This window comes from Nycticebus coucang, chromosome 13, assembly GCF_027406575.1.
Source record: "Nycticebus coucang isolate mNycCou1 chromosome 13, mNycCou1.pri, whole genome shotgun sequence".
NCBI lineage: Eukaryota > Metazoa > Chordata > Mammalia > Primates > Lorisidae > Nycticebus > Nycticebus coucang.
In genome coordinates, this window is record NC_069792.1 from 99,747,241 (window position 1) to 99,766,965 (window position 19,725).

Genomic DNA, 19,725 nt, shown 5'->3' on the forward strand with positions numbered 1-19,725 from the left:
ATTATAATTTCAATTAATCTCAAATGCCCACTGCCTACATGATGGTGGTGATGACAAAACGTTGGAAAGATGTGATCCTTACTACCAAAGACTTAAGAGTCTCACAGGAGAAAGGCATAGTAATGAATATATACAAAAGAGTATTAATTGCTCTGTGGAGAAGTGAAAGACAAAAAGAGATATTTGATATTTTTAGCTATCTTCTCACACTTAATTTTCAGATTACTAGAAGAGATACCCAAAGCAACACATACTGTTAACACCGTTCATCTCTTCACCTCCTCCTAGGAGCCACCAAGTACAATCATCAGTACTTATCCTCCCAGTGTGCAGTGTCTTTTTCTCATTGTGTTTCTTTTTCAGATACTCTTCACAGTTGGAAAACCAATGAATTATTCCTACCATTCTTCTCTGATCATGCTAAAGAGCCTATCAGTACTGAGTTATCACCAACACAAAAAAAGATACGAAAATTCAAATCCTCTTCCCCACACGTTTCTTCCTCCTCCCGGTTCAGTAGTAGACCAGGAGTCCTGGTGCAAGTACTCCAAAACAAAGAATGCATTTTTGTCTTGAGGGTCCATAGTCACTGTTTTAGTTCCCATTGCTGTTGTAAGAGATCACCCCAAAGTTAGGGACTTAAAACACATCATGAGGGTCCATAGTCACTGTTTTAGTTCCCATTGCTGCTATAAGAGATCACCCCAAAGTTAGGGACTTAAAACACATCAAATGCTATCTTTCAGTTTTGTTCATCTGAAATGAGTCTCAATGAGCTACAATCAAGGTTTCAGCAGGGATGTGCTGCATTCTGGAGGCTCAACAGAGACCTTCTTCTGCTTTTGGAGAGGCACCTGCATCTCTTGGCTCATGGGCCTCCTTCTCCATCTTCACAGCCAGCAGTGTACTATCTGACTCTTCTTTTGTAGTCATCTCCCTCTGACCACAGGAAAGGCCTGCTATTGTTAAGGACTCAAGATGTTCCCACCTCAAGTTCCTTAACCTTAACCACATCTGCAAAGACCCTCTGGCCATGTTAAGGAATACCTATACAGGTTTTGGAGATTAAGATGTGGACATCTGTGGGCGGCACCTGTGGCTCAGTGAGTAGGGCGCCAGCCCCATATACCGAGGGTGGTGGGTTCAAACCCAGTCCCAGCCGAACTGCAACAAAAAAATAGCCAGGCGTTGTGGCGGGCACCTGTAGTCCCAGCTACTTGGGAGGCTGAGGCAAGAGAATCACATAAGCCCAACAGCTGGAGGTTGCTGTGAGCCGTGTGACACCATGGCACTGTACTGAGGGTGGTACAGTGAGACTCTGTCTCTACAAAAAAAAAAAGATGTGGACATCTGTAGAGGCCATTATTCTGCCTACCAAAATCATCATCCTTGATAAACATCTCGTGATCAAGAATTCTTTCCCATGCTCTGCTAGTTCATGTTCTTCTTAACACAGCTTTTATTCTTAAGGTCTCTTTTTCTAGCTTTCTTTCTAGATGATACTCTTCATCCAACCAAACAACAGTTTAATTTTTTAAGACCTTCACAGTCCTTTGTAGAACCAAAATTATTTGATTCCTTAACAAGCAGTGTTCAGACTATTTGATGCACACTCACCTGCTCCCTCTCAGAGGGACAGCTTACAATTCTGGTACACAAAGGGTCAAGTACAACATCTAACAATGAATGCTGGAGACCATGGAACTGTTCTAAGAAAGCCAGGAGGCTGAACTCAGGGAAAGTGCCTGAAGGATTTCTTGTCCCCACAGGACAACTCTGCTCACAGCACTCAGAAATTCTACAAACTCACAGAACCTCAAATTGTTTGTGCACTTTCTCCCACCAGAAGGCCAATTTTAAATCTATCATAATGTTACTTTCCACTGCTAGTCTTCTCACTACTAGCTTGGTAACAATAATTAGTATTAATCTAACCAAACATACCTACCTTTTAGCAAACTACATAAAGTGAACTTAAAGTATGTCACGAAAGCTGCCCCTAAAAATCACACCACAGGAAATTAGAGCTAAATGTGCCTTTATTCAGAAAGGGGTACCTTTCAGGATGTGCTATATATTTAGGAAAGTTCAATGTACCAGTTAGTAAAACATTGAGGTGTTTTAAGTGAGACAAGAATATTGTCCAAGAACTCAACTGCAATATAATCTTCAGCAGCTATTTGTTTTAGACCTTGTTATTTCTTGTTTAAAAAACAAGCCAGGAATGAAGGTTTGATAAAAGCAGTAATAAAGTATGGCTATGGATAGGCATAATTTTTGATTACTGATTCAGTATCTTTGGGGGGTTATTCATCTATTGAGGCTTTTTACTTCTGCAACAAACTTTTCTAATTTATATTTCTGTTAGGAATACTCCATTTCATCTAGGATATCATAGGGTCATTCAAAAAGTATCTACTGAGCACATGCTGTCTGCTTGCTAGACACTGAAGATGCCATGACAAAACTGTAAAGTAGAAAGGTTCCTACTGTGATGGAAATTAATGAGTAATGGAGGAAAACAGATAATAAACAAGCAAACAGACCAAACAATAAGACAATTTCAATAATGATAAATAATCTGAAGAAAATGTGGAAAAATAGAAATGGTGGGAAGTAAGGGAGCTTTCTCAGACGGAGACCCTGGGGGCAGAATGAGGTGGGGGTGGTAGCAAGAAACAGGGTGAGAATGAGCAAAAAGCAGCCAGGTCCTTCAGGTGCTTGTAGGCCACAGAGGGGAATCTGGCTTTTATTCTGAGAGAAATGGGGAGTTCCTGGGATATTTTGAGCAAATTACTGATTAGATGTTTGGCACATTAGAGAAACAGGAAGAAGAAAAAGTGAGTCACCGGTAGGCTAGAAGGTCATAGGGCACAAAGCAGGTGAGGGAAGGGTGGGACTCTTGAAGGACTTGCATTCTGGCTGGAAGAGTGAAGTGCTCTGGCCTTCACCTTACTAGTATCCTTCTAACTGACGGAGGGAGCAAGTAGGGTAAGGGGATGTCAGGAGACCAAGTTATATAAATGTGACACACAATTAAATGTGGCTACTAGAAAGGGGCTCAAAGGAAGAGGTAGCAGTGCCGATAATATGAAATGGGTGAGTTCCAGGTATATTCCAAAAATAATGTGGATAAGATTAGCCCCTGTATTGGATATGGACAAGCAAAAGAGGCACAGATGATTCCAAAGGATCTAACTAACTAACTAAAAGATGCAGTAACCCTTAGTCCAGTAGTTATCAACCTTCCTAATGCCACAATGTATTTTCATTGTTAAAAAGGGGTCGTGACCCACAGGTTGAAAACAGGTAGACTGAAGAACTGGATGGTTCCTTTGTAGCAAGTGTAAAGACAGAGAAGTGAGGTAGAGGGGCTGGGGAGGGGAAGGGTATAGGAACATGTGGAAGGCCCAGATACTGCAAGTTAAACAAAGTGGAAGTGTGAAGTGCTTGTTGAGGAGAACAGGACTGGGGAAATACAGCATGACAACCTGGTGGTAAATCCTGGATGAGACCAATGAGAGCTTGGGGACAGGTGGGGAATGGCAGAGAGGTGGAGTAAATCGTGTTTGTAGATTTAAGAGACTATATGAGGCTGTAAGATAAGTGCAAGGGGGAATCACACACAAGCAGACATGATGACGGAACACTGCCTTTTGTATCCTGCTGTAGGCTCACTCTTCTCCACGCACCAGTATACCATCTAATTGTTTTCTGAAAGTGAGCCCGTGGCATTAACTTTCACATCACTACTTGTATGCAGATACCTTTGCTCTACATTACCTTAAGTGATAATTTATCTGATATAGGACTTCTGAGGTACAAGTTATTTTCTCTGAGCCCTTCTAAGATATAATATTCCAATGTCTTCTTGCATTTAGCATCTCTGACGAAAGGCATGCTATGTCATTCTTTCTCTTAGGTAGTTTCTCTGGCAGAATTGGAATTTTCACCATGTCAGTATTATTCAGAAGTACACTACAATGTTTCTAGATGACCAATGTTATTCGATATCGTACAGCCTGTTCTGGAGTGACTCATACTTATCTCCAGAATTGCCTGGAGCATGGTTTTAACACTCGGCCAAAGCCATGACCAAGATAAGTGATGTTTGCAACCATAGGTTCCTGGGTTGTTCAGGGGCAGAATGTACCAGCCTATAAACACTATTTTTAGTTACTGGATTTATGACTTGTACCTGATTTTGGTGGAACCTGGGCAGTGACACAGCAGGGCAACCACCTCACAGCCCCCTACCAAAAAGATGCATTAGGATTATTCATACAGAGATGCTTTACACATAAGCCAATGACTGGATGCAGTTTAGAGAAAAAACATGTCCAAGGACAAGAGGCCTGCACCTGAGATCTTTATGTCTCTTAAATGAATATCATTTTACTACTATTGTACTTCATACGTTAACTGTAAATGAAGTCTTGTGAATCCTTTCAGCAAGCAGGAGAAATAAAGCTGCTATGATGAAATATTATAAGAATCCACATCATTTCCTGGTGAAAATACATCTTTACTTCTCAACGGTTTTGCTTCTTCTGACCTAAGCAATCTTCCTCATAATTACTTTCTATGGAGCTTCACTGTCAAACAGAACTATAATGCAAGCCACACATATACTTTTAAAATTCCTAGTAGCCACATTAAAAAACATAAAAGGAAACAGGTGAATTCAATTTTAATAGTTGTTTATTTAACCTAATATATGAAAAGTATTGTTTCAACATGTAATTATGATAAATTATTAAGACATTTTATTCTGTTTTTACAGTAAATCTTTAAAATCTGCTGTGTATTTAGACATTTACAGCATATACCCATTCAGACTTGTCACATTCAGATGTTCAACAACTGCTCATGCCTACCCTAATGGCAGAGTAATTATACGGTCTTTAGAATGACTCTAACTATTCAGTTAATTTGGATAATAATAAGCCATACCATTTCAGAAAATAATTGCATAGCTCCCCCATTGCTACTACTAAATGGTCTGTTTCTTTCTGCCAAGTTACTATACTTACATTTTTTTTTTTTTAATGTTTGTAGAATTTAATTGGGATGCAAAAGTACACATAACCCAAAGGGATTTTAAAAACTCAACTGGCTCGGCACCTGTAGCTCAGCGGCTAGGGCACCAGTCACATATACAGGAAGCTGGCAGGTTCAAACCCAGCCTGCCAAACAACAATGACAACTACAACAAAAAGATAGCCTGGCATGGTGGTGGGCACCTGTAGTCCCAGCTACTTGGGAGGCTAAGGCAAAAGAATCACTTGAGCTCAAGAGTTTGAGGTTGCTATGAGCTGTGATGCCACAGTACTCTACTGAGGGCGACATAGTGAGACTCTGTCTCCCCACCCCCCCCCAAAAAAAAAACCTAATTAGAATGTCCTTTCCTAGTGAGTGTGAAGCTCTCTGACATTGATTTATTCTTTCCATGCAGCTGTGCAATGGTTTCTATAATGCCAACATTTTGGTGCTCATTGCAGGGTGTCATTGTGAGTATCCTTTACCCTACAAGAGAGATGTTTTGTACCCTAGGTCCTCAGCTCCCCAGGTGTCTGACACTGTGTGCTGCAGGTTTGGTTTCTCTCTTCTGTGGTCAGGGAACTTGAGAGGAATGATTTCTTTGATGCTGGTATCACGACCCAGCTCTTCCTCAGCACCCAGGACGCCTTGTCAAGGAAGGTGCTGTTTGCCTTGTCAAGGAAGTTTCTGGAGCCCTGCAACTTAAAGGTGGGCAAGTCTATGATCAAGGTGCCAGCTGGTTCAGTGTCTGGTGGGGGCTTGTTCGGTCTTCTCTCAGCAGCATCCTCACATGGCAGAAGTCTCCCCTTTCCGTTCTACAGTTATCAGGTCCTCGAATGCCACCATGTTTATTCTTTATTCCATTTCTCTCTTCCCTGACAATACATGTGAATCTACATATCCGTATCGTCCTTTTGTCTGACACCTCTTAATTGAGAGAAAGATGTCACAGACATGTTCTTCAGAACGACTTTGTTCAGATGTGCAGATTTAGACATTAATTTAAAATTATGAAGCTGCATTTTCAAATGTTACAGTATTAAAGCATTGAATGGAAGTGCGTGATGAATAATACCCAATCTTTCATCGCAGTGGTCCAGTATCATGTGGTCTCACGATATCCCACGAGAGGTGTTTGGTAGGCCAATTGTGATATTTTTGTCTCAAGTTGAAAACCATCAACTGGTAACAGTAATTAAATTTCAAACATTTGCCAATCACAATAAGATAACGCACCTTACTTTTTGGTCACATAGATTTGCTCATGCCAGATCTTCACAGAAGTTTGATAAATATGTTCTCTCAACTTATGCATTTGTGTCTGATTAGATTTTACTTTGTCAATATGAATGTTTTGATGCCTATAAGTTTTTAACATTGGCTAAAGGCTGACATGCGTGCAGTGACCACTGGCTCTTTTTATAGCAGTAATCCTTTCAAATCAGAAAATATCATACTAATGCCTTGGCATATCTGTTACAAAATCTTTCCTAGGTGAGTTTTCTGATATAATAAGCTTTGACCGTTTGCTAAAGGTCTTGTCAAATTCATTATCTTTGAAAGGTTTCCCTTCTATATGAATGCTCTGAAGTTCATCAAGGCTGATGAAATAGTTTAAAGCAGTGGTTCTTAACCTTCCTACAGTCCCTGTGGGTTGCAACCCACAGGTTGAGAACCACTGGTTTAAAGTTTCCTCATTCACTGCATCTGAATTTTACAAATACTAAAACATACACTAAGAGCCTTCCCATAAAGTTAGATCTATAAGGTTTCTTTCTGCTATGATTTATCTGATTAACTTTAGGGTAAGACACTCATTGCAAGCAAGCCTTTCTACCAAATGATTCTGTCTGTAGTAAGGTTATATGTAAAACACAAAACTAGAAAAAGCTAGAAAAGCCAACAAGTGTCATTAAAAACTTATAAAAAGAAGCTATTGTATTTCACTTTGTACATGACTAGATACTAACAAATATTTCCATCCTTAATGATTCTCCTTTTAATAATTAATCCACCTCATGTGCCTGATGCAATGGTACATTTCAAAACTATTAAGAGCATAATTGTGATGATTGTGTTAATCAGTGCAATGTAAGCATTTCACATTGTATATCAAATCAGCACACTGAGCCCCTACATGCATCCATGTACACAGTTATGATTTAGTAAAAACAAAAAAAAATTAATCTGTTTAAATAGTCTGTTAATATAATTTTAGAGATAACATAAAATTACGTATAATTCACATGCAAGGCTTTAGCTTTAAAATTAAGATCAGCTGATCTTTTTACTTTACTCAAAAATAGTAAAGGCAAATAAAGAGTAGCAAATGAATTAACTTCATTATTGCAAAAAGAGAAAGACAGACATATCTAAACATCCTAGTCATCCTAGTCTTCCTTAAAGATGACCATAGACTTGGGGGAGGGGGAGGGGGTTACCACTTCAACATCAGAGCAAACACTTTCCAAAAATTTAAACGTGGAACTCAGCTTTCTGAAATCACAATGTTACCTTCTTGCTCCCCATTTTCAGAAAAAAAGGTAGTTACCTTTGCCTGGCATGTTCTTTTTCCATAATTCTGTATCACAAACTTTCACCCTCCAAACTCAAAAGGAAACCTACATTTCAAGCATCATTCCTCCAGGCTCCCACAAGTCCTGGTACCACCTCCAGTGAGGCACTTTCTGCACTATGCTGTAATGAAGACCACAGATGTCTATTCCCCTAGAGGCCCAAACCCTAAGAGCAAGGACCTTATAGGAACCTTTACATCCCCAGACCTAGCACGGTATCTGGCACAGAGCATATATTCAACAGTTTTTAAAGAAATTATACTATCTGGAGTTATTCAAATACTTCTAAAATTATGTTTATAGAAAACTATTTTCTTATTTCATAAGTATTAGAGGCTCTTTTACTTTCTTTGTTTCCTTATAATCTCCCAAGAGTAAAAAAAAATTAGGAAAAATAAGTCAGTGATATAACTAAAATATGATTCAGTTGTTAATTTTTCTAAGAAATTTTACAACGATTAAAATTCAGTCACATATTAACTAAATTAATCTTAAACACTAAATAAGTCTCATGGGACGATGTACTTACCCTGACATCAGTAGCATCTCCATGCCTGATAATACTGGCCCAGGTGGTTGGCTCACTATTGCTTTCAAAATAATGAAAGACCTTTAATACTCGCTCCATTGCACCAGGGGAACGTTCCATGCCAGTACCCAGGTGAGTTTTAGTGCTCGAATTTGGTGTGTGATTCAAGTTTGGGTCAAGGTAAGCAGCTGCCATTATTTTGCTAGATGCTAAGTATCTGTCATATTCTGTTGAGACAAAAAAAAAATTTTCAGTATATAATATTTGAAATCTATCAATTACATTGTGATATGTCGATATTTATGTTAATACTCTTCCATTTTCTTTTGCCATGATATGTCATATGCAAAAAGAGCTTAAGGAGAATAAAGACCTAACCTACCAAAATAAGCACTGTGCCCCCCACACCCAGAGCAGTGCTTGATTTACAGTAGGATAACGAATATTTGTTAAATTATTAAAGGACTAGGACTATTTCAGCTATGTCAAAAATTGTATTAGCTTGGTGCCCAGAGCTCAGTGGGTAGGGTGCTGGCCACATACACTGAGGCAGGTGGGTTTGAACCCAGCCAGGGCCTACCAAACAACAATGACAACTGCAACAAAACAAACAGCCAGGGGTTGTGGCAGGCGCCTGTAGTCCCACCTACTTGGGAGGATGAGGCAAGAGAACCGCATAAGCCCAAGAGTTAAGAGGTTGCTGTGAGCTGTGATGCCACAGCACTCTAGGGAGGGCAACATAGTGAGACTCTGTCTCAAAAAGAAAAAAAAAATTAGTATTATTTATAAACAATGTAACTTAACACCCCCTACCTCTTTTCTTACCACAGACTTGATATTTGTGGGAAAATCTCACAGCAAAGCCAAATGTTAATTTGCTGCCTACTTTTGAAAACTTTTAACTAAGAGAAAAGTAGTTCTTTCTTCATCCAAGAATAGCTCAGTTAGTTATTATATATACTAAGCATTGGTGGCTTAAAACACTATAATCAAAATAAGGTCTTCCTGCTTGGTCAAGTCACTCTTCAACAGGAAGAACAGACACAGGACTGGTAATGAACCAAAAAAGCATAAAGAAAGTTTTCGAAGTATAACACAGGACTTCCACTGAAGTATGAAGGAACAGCTTGGATAAGACTAAAAAGCCCACTGAGAAAAGTGAGAATATCCAGATTAAAGTTTTTATTTATCTTATTTATTTATTTATTTCCGGGACAGAGTCTCACTCTGTTGCCTGGACTAGAGTGCAGTGGCATCATCGTAGCTTGCTTCAACCTCAAACTCCTCCCAAGTAGCCAGGACTACAAGTGCACACCACTATGGCTACCTAATTTGATATTATTTTTTGCAAAGACAGGGTCTCCTTATATTGCCCAGGCTGGTCTTTAACTCTTAGCTTCAAGCAATCTTCCTGCCTCTGCCTCCTAAAGTGGTAAAATTACAGATACGAGCTTCTGTACCCAGCCAACATGGGGCATTTCTAATTACATTAAATATTTCTCATTTTTTTGGACTTAAAAATGATAAAATTGTACCTTGAAAGTGCTTTATCAATTCAGAATATTAAAATACTTAAGGCATATTTTGTGTTAGATTTGCTAATCTACTATGTTATAGAAGCCATCACAATGTGCTCAGTGGCTGAAATAAGAGCTGTAACAGAAACCTGTCCTCCCCATTTAGGCTTAATAGTTAAAATCTATACTGGAAAAGAGTCAAAAGCCATGAAAATATGAGCACTGTCCATAAGCTATCCAGCCATGTAATATGAAAAATACAGACAGATGTGGCTGGATACTTTCCAGACAGCCCTGTTATGCCTGCTAGGATTCTGCAATTTCAGCACACTAGGAAAACAAAGGAGTTTTTTCTTCAGACATCCATAAAATGAGAAAGAAGTAAGGAGAAGGAGTTTTTTCTTCAGACATCCAAAAATGAGAAAGAAGTAAGACATCAACAGAATCAACAAACACCACATGATCATTTCACTAGAGCTTAAAAAGCACCCAATAAAATTCAATATCCCTTTGTAATAAAAACTCTCCACTAATTAGGTATAGAAGGAGTATACCTCAACACAAGATAGGTTGCATATGATAAACCCAAACCAATATCATATTGAACAGGGGAAAAGTAAAAGCCTATCCACTGAAATCCAGAATAAATAAGAATGACCACTTTTACTACTTCTAGTCAACATAGTTAGTACTCAAAGTCCTAGCTAGAGCAGTTAGGCAAGAGGAAGAAATAAAAGTTATCCAAATTGTAAAGGAAGAAGTCAAATTAGCTGTGTTCACAGATGACATGATCTTGTATTTGGAAAAACCTAAAGACTCCAAAAAATTCTTAGAACTGACAAGCAAATTCAGTAAAGTTACAGGATAAACATCAACATACAAAAATCAGAAGCATTTCTATATGCTAACAGCAATCAATCTGAAAAGAAATCAAGACAGCAATCTCATTTGCAATTGCTACCAAAAAATACCTATGAATAAATTTAACCAAAGTAAAAGATCTATACAAGGAAAAGTATAAAACACTGGTGAAAGAAATTGATGAGGGCACACACAAAAAAAGAGAAAGATATCTCATGATTATGAATCAGAAAAACTGTTAAAATGTTTATACTGCCCAAAGTAATTTACAGATTGAACGCATTCCCTATCAAAATACCAATGACATTCAAAACAAAAAAAAATTTTTTTTTTTTTTTTTTAGAGAAAGAGTCTCACTTTATCCCCTTGGGTAGAGTGCTGTGTCATCATAGCTCACAGCAACCTCCAATTCCTGGGCTTAGGTGATTCTCTTGCCACAGCCTCCCGAGTAGCTGGGACTACAGGCGCCTGCCACAACGCCTGGCTATTTTTTGTTGCAGTTTGGCTGGCACAGGTTCAAATCCGCCACTCGCAATATATGGGGCCAGTGCCCTACTCACTGAGCCACAGGTGCCACCCAAAACAGAATTTTTTTAAAAACCCTAAAATTCACATGGAACCAAGAGACTAAATAGCTAAAGTAGTCTTGAGCAAAAAGAAGAAAGCTGGAGGCAATGCACTACCCAATTTTAAATTATACTACAAAGCTTCAGTAACCAAATCTGCATGGTACTGGCATAAAAACAGATACAGAGAACAATGGAACAAAATAGAGAACCCGGAAATGAATCTACATACTTCTAGCCAACTCATTTTCAACAAAAGTGCCAAGAACAAACATTGGGGAAAGGACACTCTGTTAGATACCCACCTTTCAGCACATACAAAAATCAACTCAAGATGTGATTAAAGACTTAAGATATCTGAGAGACCTGAAACTAAGAAACTTCTGAAGGAAGACATGGGGGAAATGCTACAGGACACTGGGCAAAGCAAACATTTTGGGGGGCAAGACTCCAAAAACAGGCAACAAAAGCAAAAACAGATCAAAAATAGACAAATGAGAAGACATCACATGAAAAGTCCTCTTCACAGCACGGGAAACAATCTACCAAGTGAGGAGAAAACCTGTAGAATGGGAGAAAAGGAGTATATGAAACTACCCATCCATCAAGGGATCAGTAACAAGAACATACAAGGAACTCAAAAGACAACACACTAATGGTCAACAGGTATGTGAAAAAATACTCAACATCAAGATCAGAGAAATGCAAATTAAAACCACAATGAGGATCTATCTGCCCAATCTGGCCCCACCAAAAATACATACATTAGACATCCCAACACATGCTTCACATTAGTTCAATTTATTATTAGTAAACAGCCTCCCTAGTCCTTTTTGCCTTCTTCTCTACTACAAATTGATTATCCTTTATCTGAAATGCTTGGGACAGAAATGGTTCAGATTTTTTTGGATTTGGGAATGTTCACATTATACTTACTGGCTGAACATCCCAGACCTAAAAATAAGAAATCTGAAATGCCCCTTTGAGCATTTCCTTTGAACATCATGTCCACAATCAAAAAGTTTTGGATTCTGGGGCACTTCAGATTTTTAGATTAGGGATGCTCAACCTGTACCTTCCTTTTTCCCCTGTCTCATTTCCTTTCCCAAATAATCACTGCAGCTGAAAATCTGTCCAACTGCCTGTTTTACTCTCTATTTAGATCTAAACTGCTGTAGCAAGAATCTTAGAACTAAACCAATGAACTTAAGTGGTGCTAAATTGTAAACTCAAACTACAAAGCACATTTCTTTTATATTCAATACGAAAATGTTATTAATGGCAAAAAGCCTAAACTAGGCTCTAGGCCCCAGTAATTAACCAAAACTGTTATTTCCTAGAGCCCAGAAGGCACACAGGAGACAGAAGGACAGGCCTGTGTAATATTCACAGATCAGAGAAGGAAGGAGGACTATATCCAAAAAAAAGTTTAAGAAGATACAGACAGTAGGTTAGGAAATAAACCAAGAGCAACTACTTAGAAACCAAGTTAAATAAATGTTTCTAGGAGAAAAAGATGCCAAATGAGTTGCCTGGTCAAAAAGGAACTTTTGCATTTGGCAATTTAGCAGATACTAGAGACCCTGAAACATCAGTTTCAATGAAGTGGATGGCAGTGAGGAAAGCCTGAGAGCAGGCTTAAGACAACACGTAAAGAAGGGAGGTGCAGGCAGCAAATAACTTACAGCGCTTTGTTGTAAAGGGGAACAAAGACATAGGGGCCCATTTGGCAAGAACATATGGTCTTCCTATTGGCTTTGGTATCTGGCACATGATGGCCCCACAGCAAATATACTGATTGAAAACCAGATTAGGCAATTTAGCAGATGTTCACCAAGACATTTAATTAAAGTCCCACCTTTACCTAAGACAGACTATGCCTATCCTTCATCAAATAAGAACAAATTGAGTCAACTGTTATGAAGTTAAGAAAGAAAACAACACACAAATAAAAAACCTTTGATTGATTACTGACAATGTGTCAGGTACCTAAGCAGGTTTTTGTACACATTGGCCTACACAGTGAGACCAACCACTGACCAAGCTTACTGCCAAGCTGAGAGAGCAACCTGAACAGAGTCTGGTGACCTAAGAGGACAGGCAGGCCAGGGCAATTAGGATGTGCCAGGCGAGTTACACAGAGAAAAAGTTTCAAAATGATCTGTGGACCACTCCTTGAACATCTGGGCGTCTGGAGTCAGCAGTTCCTTAAATTAGTTTTGTTTACTGTTTCACAGTGAAAAAATAAATTCTGAATATTTAGTAGTCTTTGATCATCATCTTAACATTTCTAGTCTCCTAAAACGATCTCTTAGCAATTCATTTTTAAAAACTTAAAAGTTACGGGTAGCTGGTACTGTACACTGAGATATGAGCCAGGAGGACTGGATTTAAATCCAGCTCACACATATTCACTGTTAACATTTCAACATGTCACTTAGCTTGACTCTATTTTTGAAGGGGCCAACACTGCAGTTGTATCATTGATTTCATAGTACTATCACAACAATTAACTATGTTAACATGTGTAGGTACAATGAAATCTATCCAGTGCTACATAATATAATGATGATGATGATGGCTGTGACTATGCAAAAAATACTTGTATACTAGGCATGTGTGTGGCAAGATTATTCTATTAATTCATTTGACCCATACACTAACCCTATGTGGTATGTCCTATTAGTAACCTCATTTAAAATGAGGACACTGAGCCATTAGAAGTCAAGTGACTTGCCCCAGTTTCCACAGCTAATAAAACCAACATGTGCTGGCTACAAAGTCTGTCTTTGTAACAGACACATACTACTCCCCAGATGGTCCACAGACCAGCAGCACAGTCACATGGGCGCGTGTGAGAGAAAGGTAGAAGGAAGAGTCCCACCACAAACTTACTGAATCAGAAGTGTGTCACTGGGTGAACCATCTGCAAATGACAAGTCTGGGAACCACAGCAATGGTCACGTGTATCAAAACTACAAAGTTGTATTACAATTTACTTTACCATATTTATTTACTTTCCATCTACTAATTCATGGTTCCCATTCCTACTCCCCAGACAATGTATTACACAATGAATAAAATGCTCTTCTAGGCTATTAAGACAGAGTAATAAAGAGGAAACATTCTCTGGCCCTACAGTACTCATGAGAAAGGCCAAAAGAGACACAGTACTAGGGGGCAAGGCTGAGAAAGAAATAGGTATAAGCCAAACATGGGGCATGTTGACGAAAGGACTCTTACAGAATGAGTTCTAACCTAAGGTCTTAAAAATGGCAAAAGTTATACCCAAGAGAAGATATGGGTAAAGGTATAAGAGAGGGTGATCCAGGGGAAAAACACAATAGCCAACAAGTTTTAATTTATAAATAAATAGCAGGAGAGCAGGACAAGGACCAGCTCGAGAAGCAATGAGAAGTCCGGCTGGTGTCAGATGTGTGCCCAAGGCAGCAATCACAAGTTGAATTTGAAGGCTTTTGTTATCATCCAGACAGTAATAACTATGGCCTGAGAAGGAGAAAGACTTGAGAGCTATGAAAAAGCCAACAGGACAAGGATTGATTGAACTGTGTAAGTAAACTTCAGGGAAAAATCACTAGCCATTTTCCTGGCCGGACAGCTGAGTAGGAAATGATACCATTCTGTTAAGATAAAGAATACAACAGGGGAGCTACTGCTTACTTGGGGAAAGGAAAGGAGCAGAAAGTGCAAGAATTATTTCCATTTCATATCTGTAGCCTAAATACAACTTGTACTGGAATGAAGGTGATATGTCATGCCCGCTGTAAAGGAGGATGGAGGAAGCAGGAAGCCTGGACTTCTGGAAGTTTCTCCTGAAAATAAGCCTTGTCTGCCCCCACCTATTTAGGGTGTGGGCAGGGAGCACATACAATGACCAGCGTATTTGGATTCAGCCTCTTGAAGCCTTTTAAAAATAATTATAATTTCATAGATGTCACTAAGTCTTGAAGCAAATTTATCATCGGGGAAATACTCCTATGGGTGGTCTTTTTCTTTTTAGGGGGTACAATCTCAACAGAACAATTGCAAAGACTCCACATAGTTATAACTGCTGAGCAAAATTAAAAAATGATTTTCCTGTGAGCCATGCGTCACAGCCTGCAGAGGGAGCCGTCCATGCCCGCTGGCAGCTGGGTTTTCCCTGACGGTGGTCTGGGGGTTGCGGGGGCCATCACTTCCAAAAGATGCAACCTGACACGTCTCTACACTTGCACACTGAAAAATCTAACATCTTGATTAACCTGCTTAGAAATGTCACACAGATCACATCTTGAAATTTTTTGCAAAGATTTTGATTAGAAACGAGAAAATGCTTAAAGAATGAGTATGTGTGGAAAACGAAGACCAAGAGGAGAGAACAGGTGATGAAATGTGAAAGAATTTTTAATCCTCCAGAGCAGCGGTTCTCAACCTGTGGGTTGCGACCCACAGGAACTGCATTTAAGGGCCGTGGCATTAGGAAGGTTGAGAACCACTGCTCCAGAGGAATGTGGAAAACCTAAAAACTCTTGGTTGACAGCTGAAAGAATCCTATTTTATTTAGTCTCTAGAATCCTTAGAGTGGAAAGTGAGCCAAGAGAAAATAAACCATGGAGAAGACAAAAAACCTGGGATTCTAGAATATTTGACAAAACTGTTAGTATTATCTCTCCTCTATCAACAAATGTGACTTCTGCTATGCTTCTTTGGTCTAAAACCAGTGAACATGTGAGCAACTTATCTTCCTCAAGAAAATTATATTTTATTTAAATTTAAAAAGTGATTTCCAGAGATCCCATCGCAGGCTGGGCAAGGGATTTGAAGAGAAACTTCTCTGAAGAAGACAGGCGCACGGCCTTCAGACATATCAAAAAATGCTCATCATCTTTAATCATCAGAGAAATGCAAATCAAAACTACTTTGAGATATCATCTAACTCCAATGAGACTAGCCTATATCACAAAATCTCAAGACCAGAGATGTTGGCGTGGATGCGGAGAAAAGGGAACACTTCTGCACTGCTGGTGAGAATGCAAATTAATACATTCCTTTTGGAAAGATATATGGAGAACACTCAGAGATCTAAAAATAGATCTGCCATTCAATCCTGTAATTCCTCTGCTGGGCATATACCCAGAAGACCAAAAATCACAACATAACAAAGATATTTGTACCAGAATGTTTATTGCAGCCCAATTCATAATAGCTAAGTCATGGAAAAAGCCCAAGTGCCCATCGATCCACGAATGGATTAATAAATTGTAGTATATGTATTCCATGGAATACTATGCAGCCTTAAAGAAAGATGGAGACTTTACCTCTTTCATGTTTACATGGATGGAGCTGGAACATATTCTTCTTAGTAAAGTATCCCAAGAATGGAAGAAAAAGTACCCAATGTACACAGCCCTACTATGAAACTAATTTGGGACTCTCACATGAAAGCTATAACCCAGCTTCAACTTAACAATAGGGGGGAGTGGGAAAGGGAGTGGGGTGGGTAGAGGGAGGGGGATCGGTGGGATCACACCTGTGGTGCGTATTACAGGGGTATTTGCGAAACTTGGTAAAGGTAGAATGTAAATGTTTTGGCGCAGTAACTGAGATAACGCTGGAAAGGCTATGTTAACCACTATGATAAAAATGTGTCAAATGGTTTATGAAGCGAGTGTATGATACCCCATGATCATATCAATGTATACAGTTATGATTTAATAAAAAAAAAAAAATAAAAAAAAAAGTGATTTCCCTAATATGCAGAAATTAAATGGGCTAATTTGAAATTCACTGTGGTAAAGGCTGCTCACAAGACAAGAAGGTCTAAATCTAGACCTAGGGCTTCCATCGGTTTATCTAGTAAGTGTTTACGCTGCACTACAAGCCAGGAGACTGTTTAAGAACTTAAAAATGAAGTTATCTGATCCTCATAATAACCTCATTTTCCTCACTTTACAGATGCAGCAAAAGTGACTTAACCATATTGCCACACACAGGCATACCTCATTTCATCACGTCTCCCTTTATTGCTTTATTTCCTTTGCAAATACTGCATTTTTCTGTCTATTGTTTCTTTGCTTATAGAAGGTTTGTGGCAACCTTGCATTAGTCAAGTCTATCAGCACTATTTTTCCAACAGCTCCCTCTGTGTCACATTTTGGTAGCTCTCACACAATTTGAAACGTTTTCATTTTTATATCTGTGATCTTTGACATTATTGTTGGGGGGGGGTGCAAACCATGCCCATACAGGACAAACTGGACCCTGAAGCACAATGAGCGTTACTACTTCACCAACTGGCCATTCCTCTCTTTCCCTCTCCCCCCATCTCCCTATTCTCTAACAGAAAAACACTGAAATTAGAGCAATTTATAACCCTACAAAGCCTTGTACATGTTTATGTGAAAGGAAGAGTCCTGCCTCTCTCATTTTAAATCAAAAGTTAGAAATAATTAAGCTTCAGTGAAGAAAGCATGTCCAAGACAAGATAGGCCCAAAGTTAGACCTCTTACACCAATGAAGTTGTTGAATACAAAGGAAAAGTTCTTAAAGGAAACTTAAGTCTGAAAAATTGTGAGAGCTACCAAAATGTAACACAGAGACCCACAATGGTAAGAAAGCACAACTGCCTCTGCTGATATGGAGAAACAGGAACAATATTCCCATAAGACACAGCCTAATCCAGAGCAAGGCCTTAACGCTCTTTAATTCCAGGAAGACTGAGAAAGGTGAGGAAGCTGTAAAGAAGAAAAGTTGAAAGCTAACAAAGAAGCTTGAGGTTAAACAAGGTTAAAGAAAGACGCCATCTCCTTAACACAGACCTGGAAGGTGAAACAGCGAGTGCTGGTAGAGAAGGTGAGCAAGTCATGCAGAAGATCTAGCTAGGACAACTACAGAGGTGGCTGGTACTTCCAATGTAGATAAAACAGTCTTTACTGGAAGATACCATCTAGGAATTTTACGGTTAGGGAAGTGAAGTCAATGCCTAGCTTCAAAGCTTCAAAGGACAAGCTCTCTTGTTAGGGGATAACGCAATGCACATCTACCACTCGAACAATTCCAGGGCTGTTAAGAATGATGCTAATCTAATCCCCCTGTATAGTAGAAATGGAACAAAGTCTGGATAACAGGACATCTGCTTCCAGGGTTTACTCCATATTTTAAGCCCATTTTTGAGACCTACCGCTCTGAAAAAGAAAAAAAAAAAAGATTCCTTTCAAAAGATTATTGTTCATTGCCATGCACCTGTCACCCAAGAGCTCTGATAGAGATGTGCAAAGACGGTTTTCATGCCCAGCACAACATCCATTCTGCAGCCCATAGATCTGACTTTCAAGTCTTCTTATTTAAGAAATACACTTCTTAGGAGTATAGCTGCCAGAGACTGTGATTCTTCTGATGGACTTGAACAAAATACACTGAAAACCTTCTGGAAAAGATTCCCCATCATAGGTGCTGTGTTAACATTCATGATTCATGGGAGGAGGTCAAAGTATCAACGTCAAAAGGAGATCAGATGAAGTTGATACCAACCCTCATAAATGACTTTCAGGCTTTCAAAACTTTCATGGGGGAAGTCACTGCAGATGTGGTAGAAATAAGATAACTAGAATTAGAAATAAAGTCTAAAGATATGACTGAATTGCTATAATTTCATGATCAACTTGAAGGGATGAGGAGTTGGTTCTTTTCAGTGAGCAAAGAAACTGATTTCTTTTTTTCTTGAGATAGAATCTTACTCTGTCACACGGTGACATGATCACAGCTCACTGCATCCTCAAACTCCTGGGATTGCTGAAGCAATCTTCCTGTCTCAACCTGGAACTACAGGCACGTACCAACACATCTGGCTAATTTTGTTTCCCTTTCTTTTGTTAAAGATGGGGTCTTGTTCTGTTGTCAGGGCTGCTTTTGAACTCTTGGCCTCAAACAATCCTGCTCTGGCCTCCCATAATGCTGGGATGACAGGTGTGAACCACTGCCACCTGGCTAAAAGTGATTTCTTGAGATGGAAAATCTATTCCCGGTGAAGATGTCGTTAGTGTTTTTGAAATGACAACAAAGAATTTAGAATAGTATCACATCAAGTTTGTTTGAGGGTTTACTCTAATTTTAAAAGAAGTCTACTCTGGGAAAAATGCTGTCAAACAGCACTGCATGCTAAAGAGAAATCATCATGAAAAGAGTGGATCAATGCAGAAACTTCACTGCTGTCCTGTCTCAAGAATCTGCCAGAGACATCCAGCCTTCAACCACCACGTGATCAGGAAGCAGCCGTCAATGTCAAGACAGCACTCTCTACCAGCAAAAGGATTGTAACTCCCTGAAGACTCAAATCATCGTTTGCACACTTAATGGAATACATTCCACTATAACTTTTATGTGCACTGGGATACCCCAAAAAACCCTCTTGTGACTGACTTCATTTCGATCTTTACTACAGTGGTCTGGAACTTGACCACAGGCAGTCTAGCTCCATCAGCTGTGCTCTCCCTGGCTAATCCTTGCTTGCACGTGGGCTTGCTGGTTTCTGGCTTCTCTGGAAAATCCTGTCACTACTGGTCCATACTGCTGCATGACAACACTTTCTCATGGTCACAGTCCTCACCACCCTCTCCTGCCCGGAGCTAAGGGCCAGC

The 19,725-nt window shown here is 39.3% G+C and overlaps 1 protein-coding gene across 13 annotated transcripts in view; it reads right to left on the bottom strand.

Moving 5' to 3' along the window:
• Positions 1-19,725, bottom strand: part of PTK2 (protein tyrosine kinase 2) — a 331,183-nt gene that overhangs the window by 220,114 nt on the left and 91,344 nt on the right. For 12 of the 13 annotated variants that reach the window (XM_053559586.1, XM_053559583.1, XM_053559587.1 and 9 more), the window contains one exon: positions 8,146-8,372. In XM_053559586.1, coding sequence (XP_053415561.1) covers positions 8,146-8,340 — 195 coding nt within the window. In that variant the 5' untranslated portion in view covers positions 8,341-8,372. Of the gene's footprint in view, positions 1-8,145; positions 8,376-19,725 lie in introns of those variants that run through there. The other variant, XM_053559590.1, reaches the window with a different exon arrangement.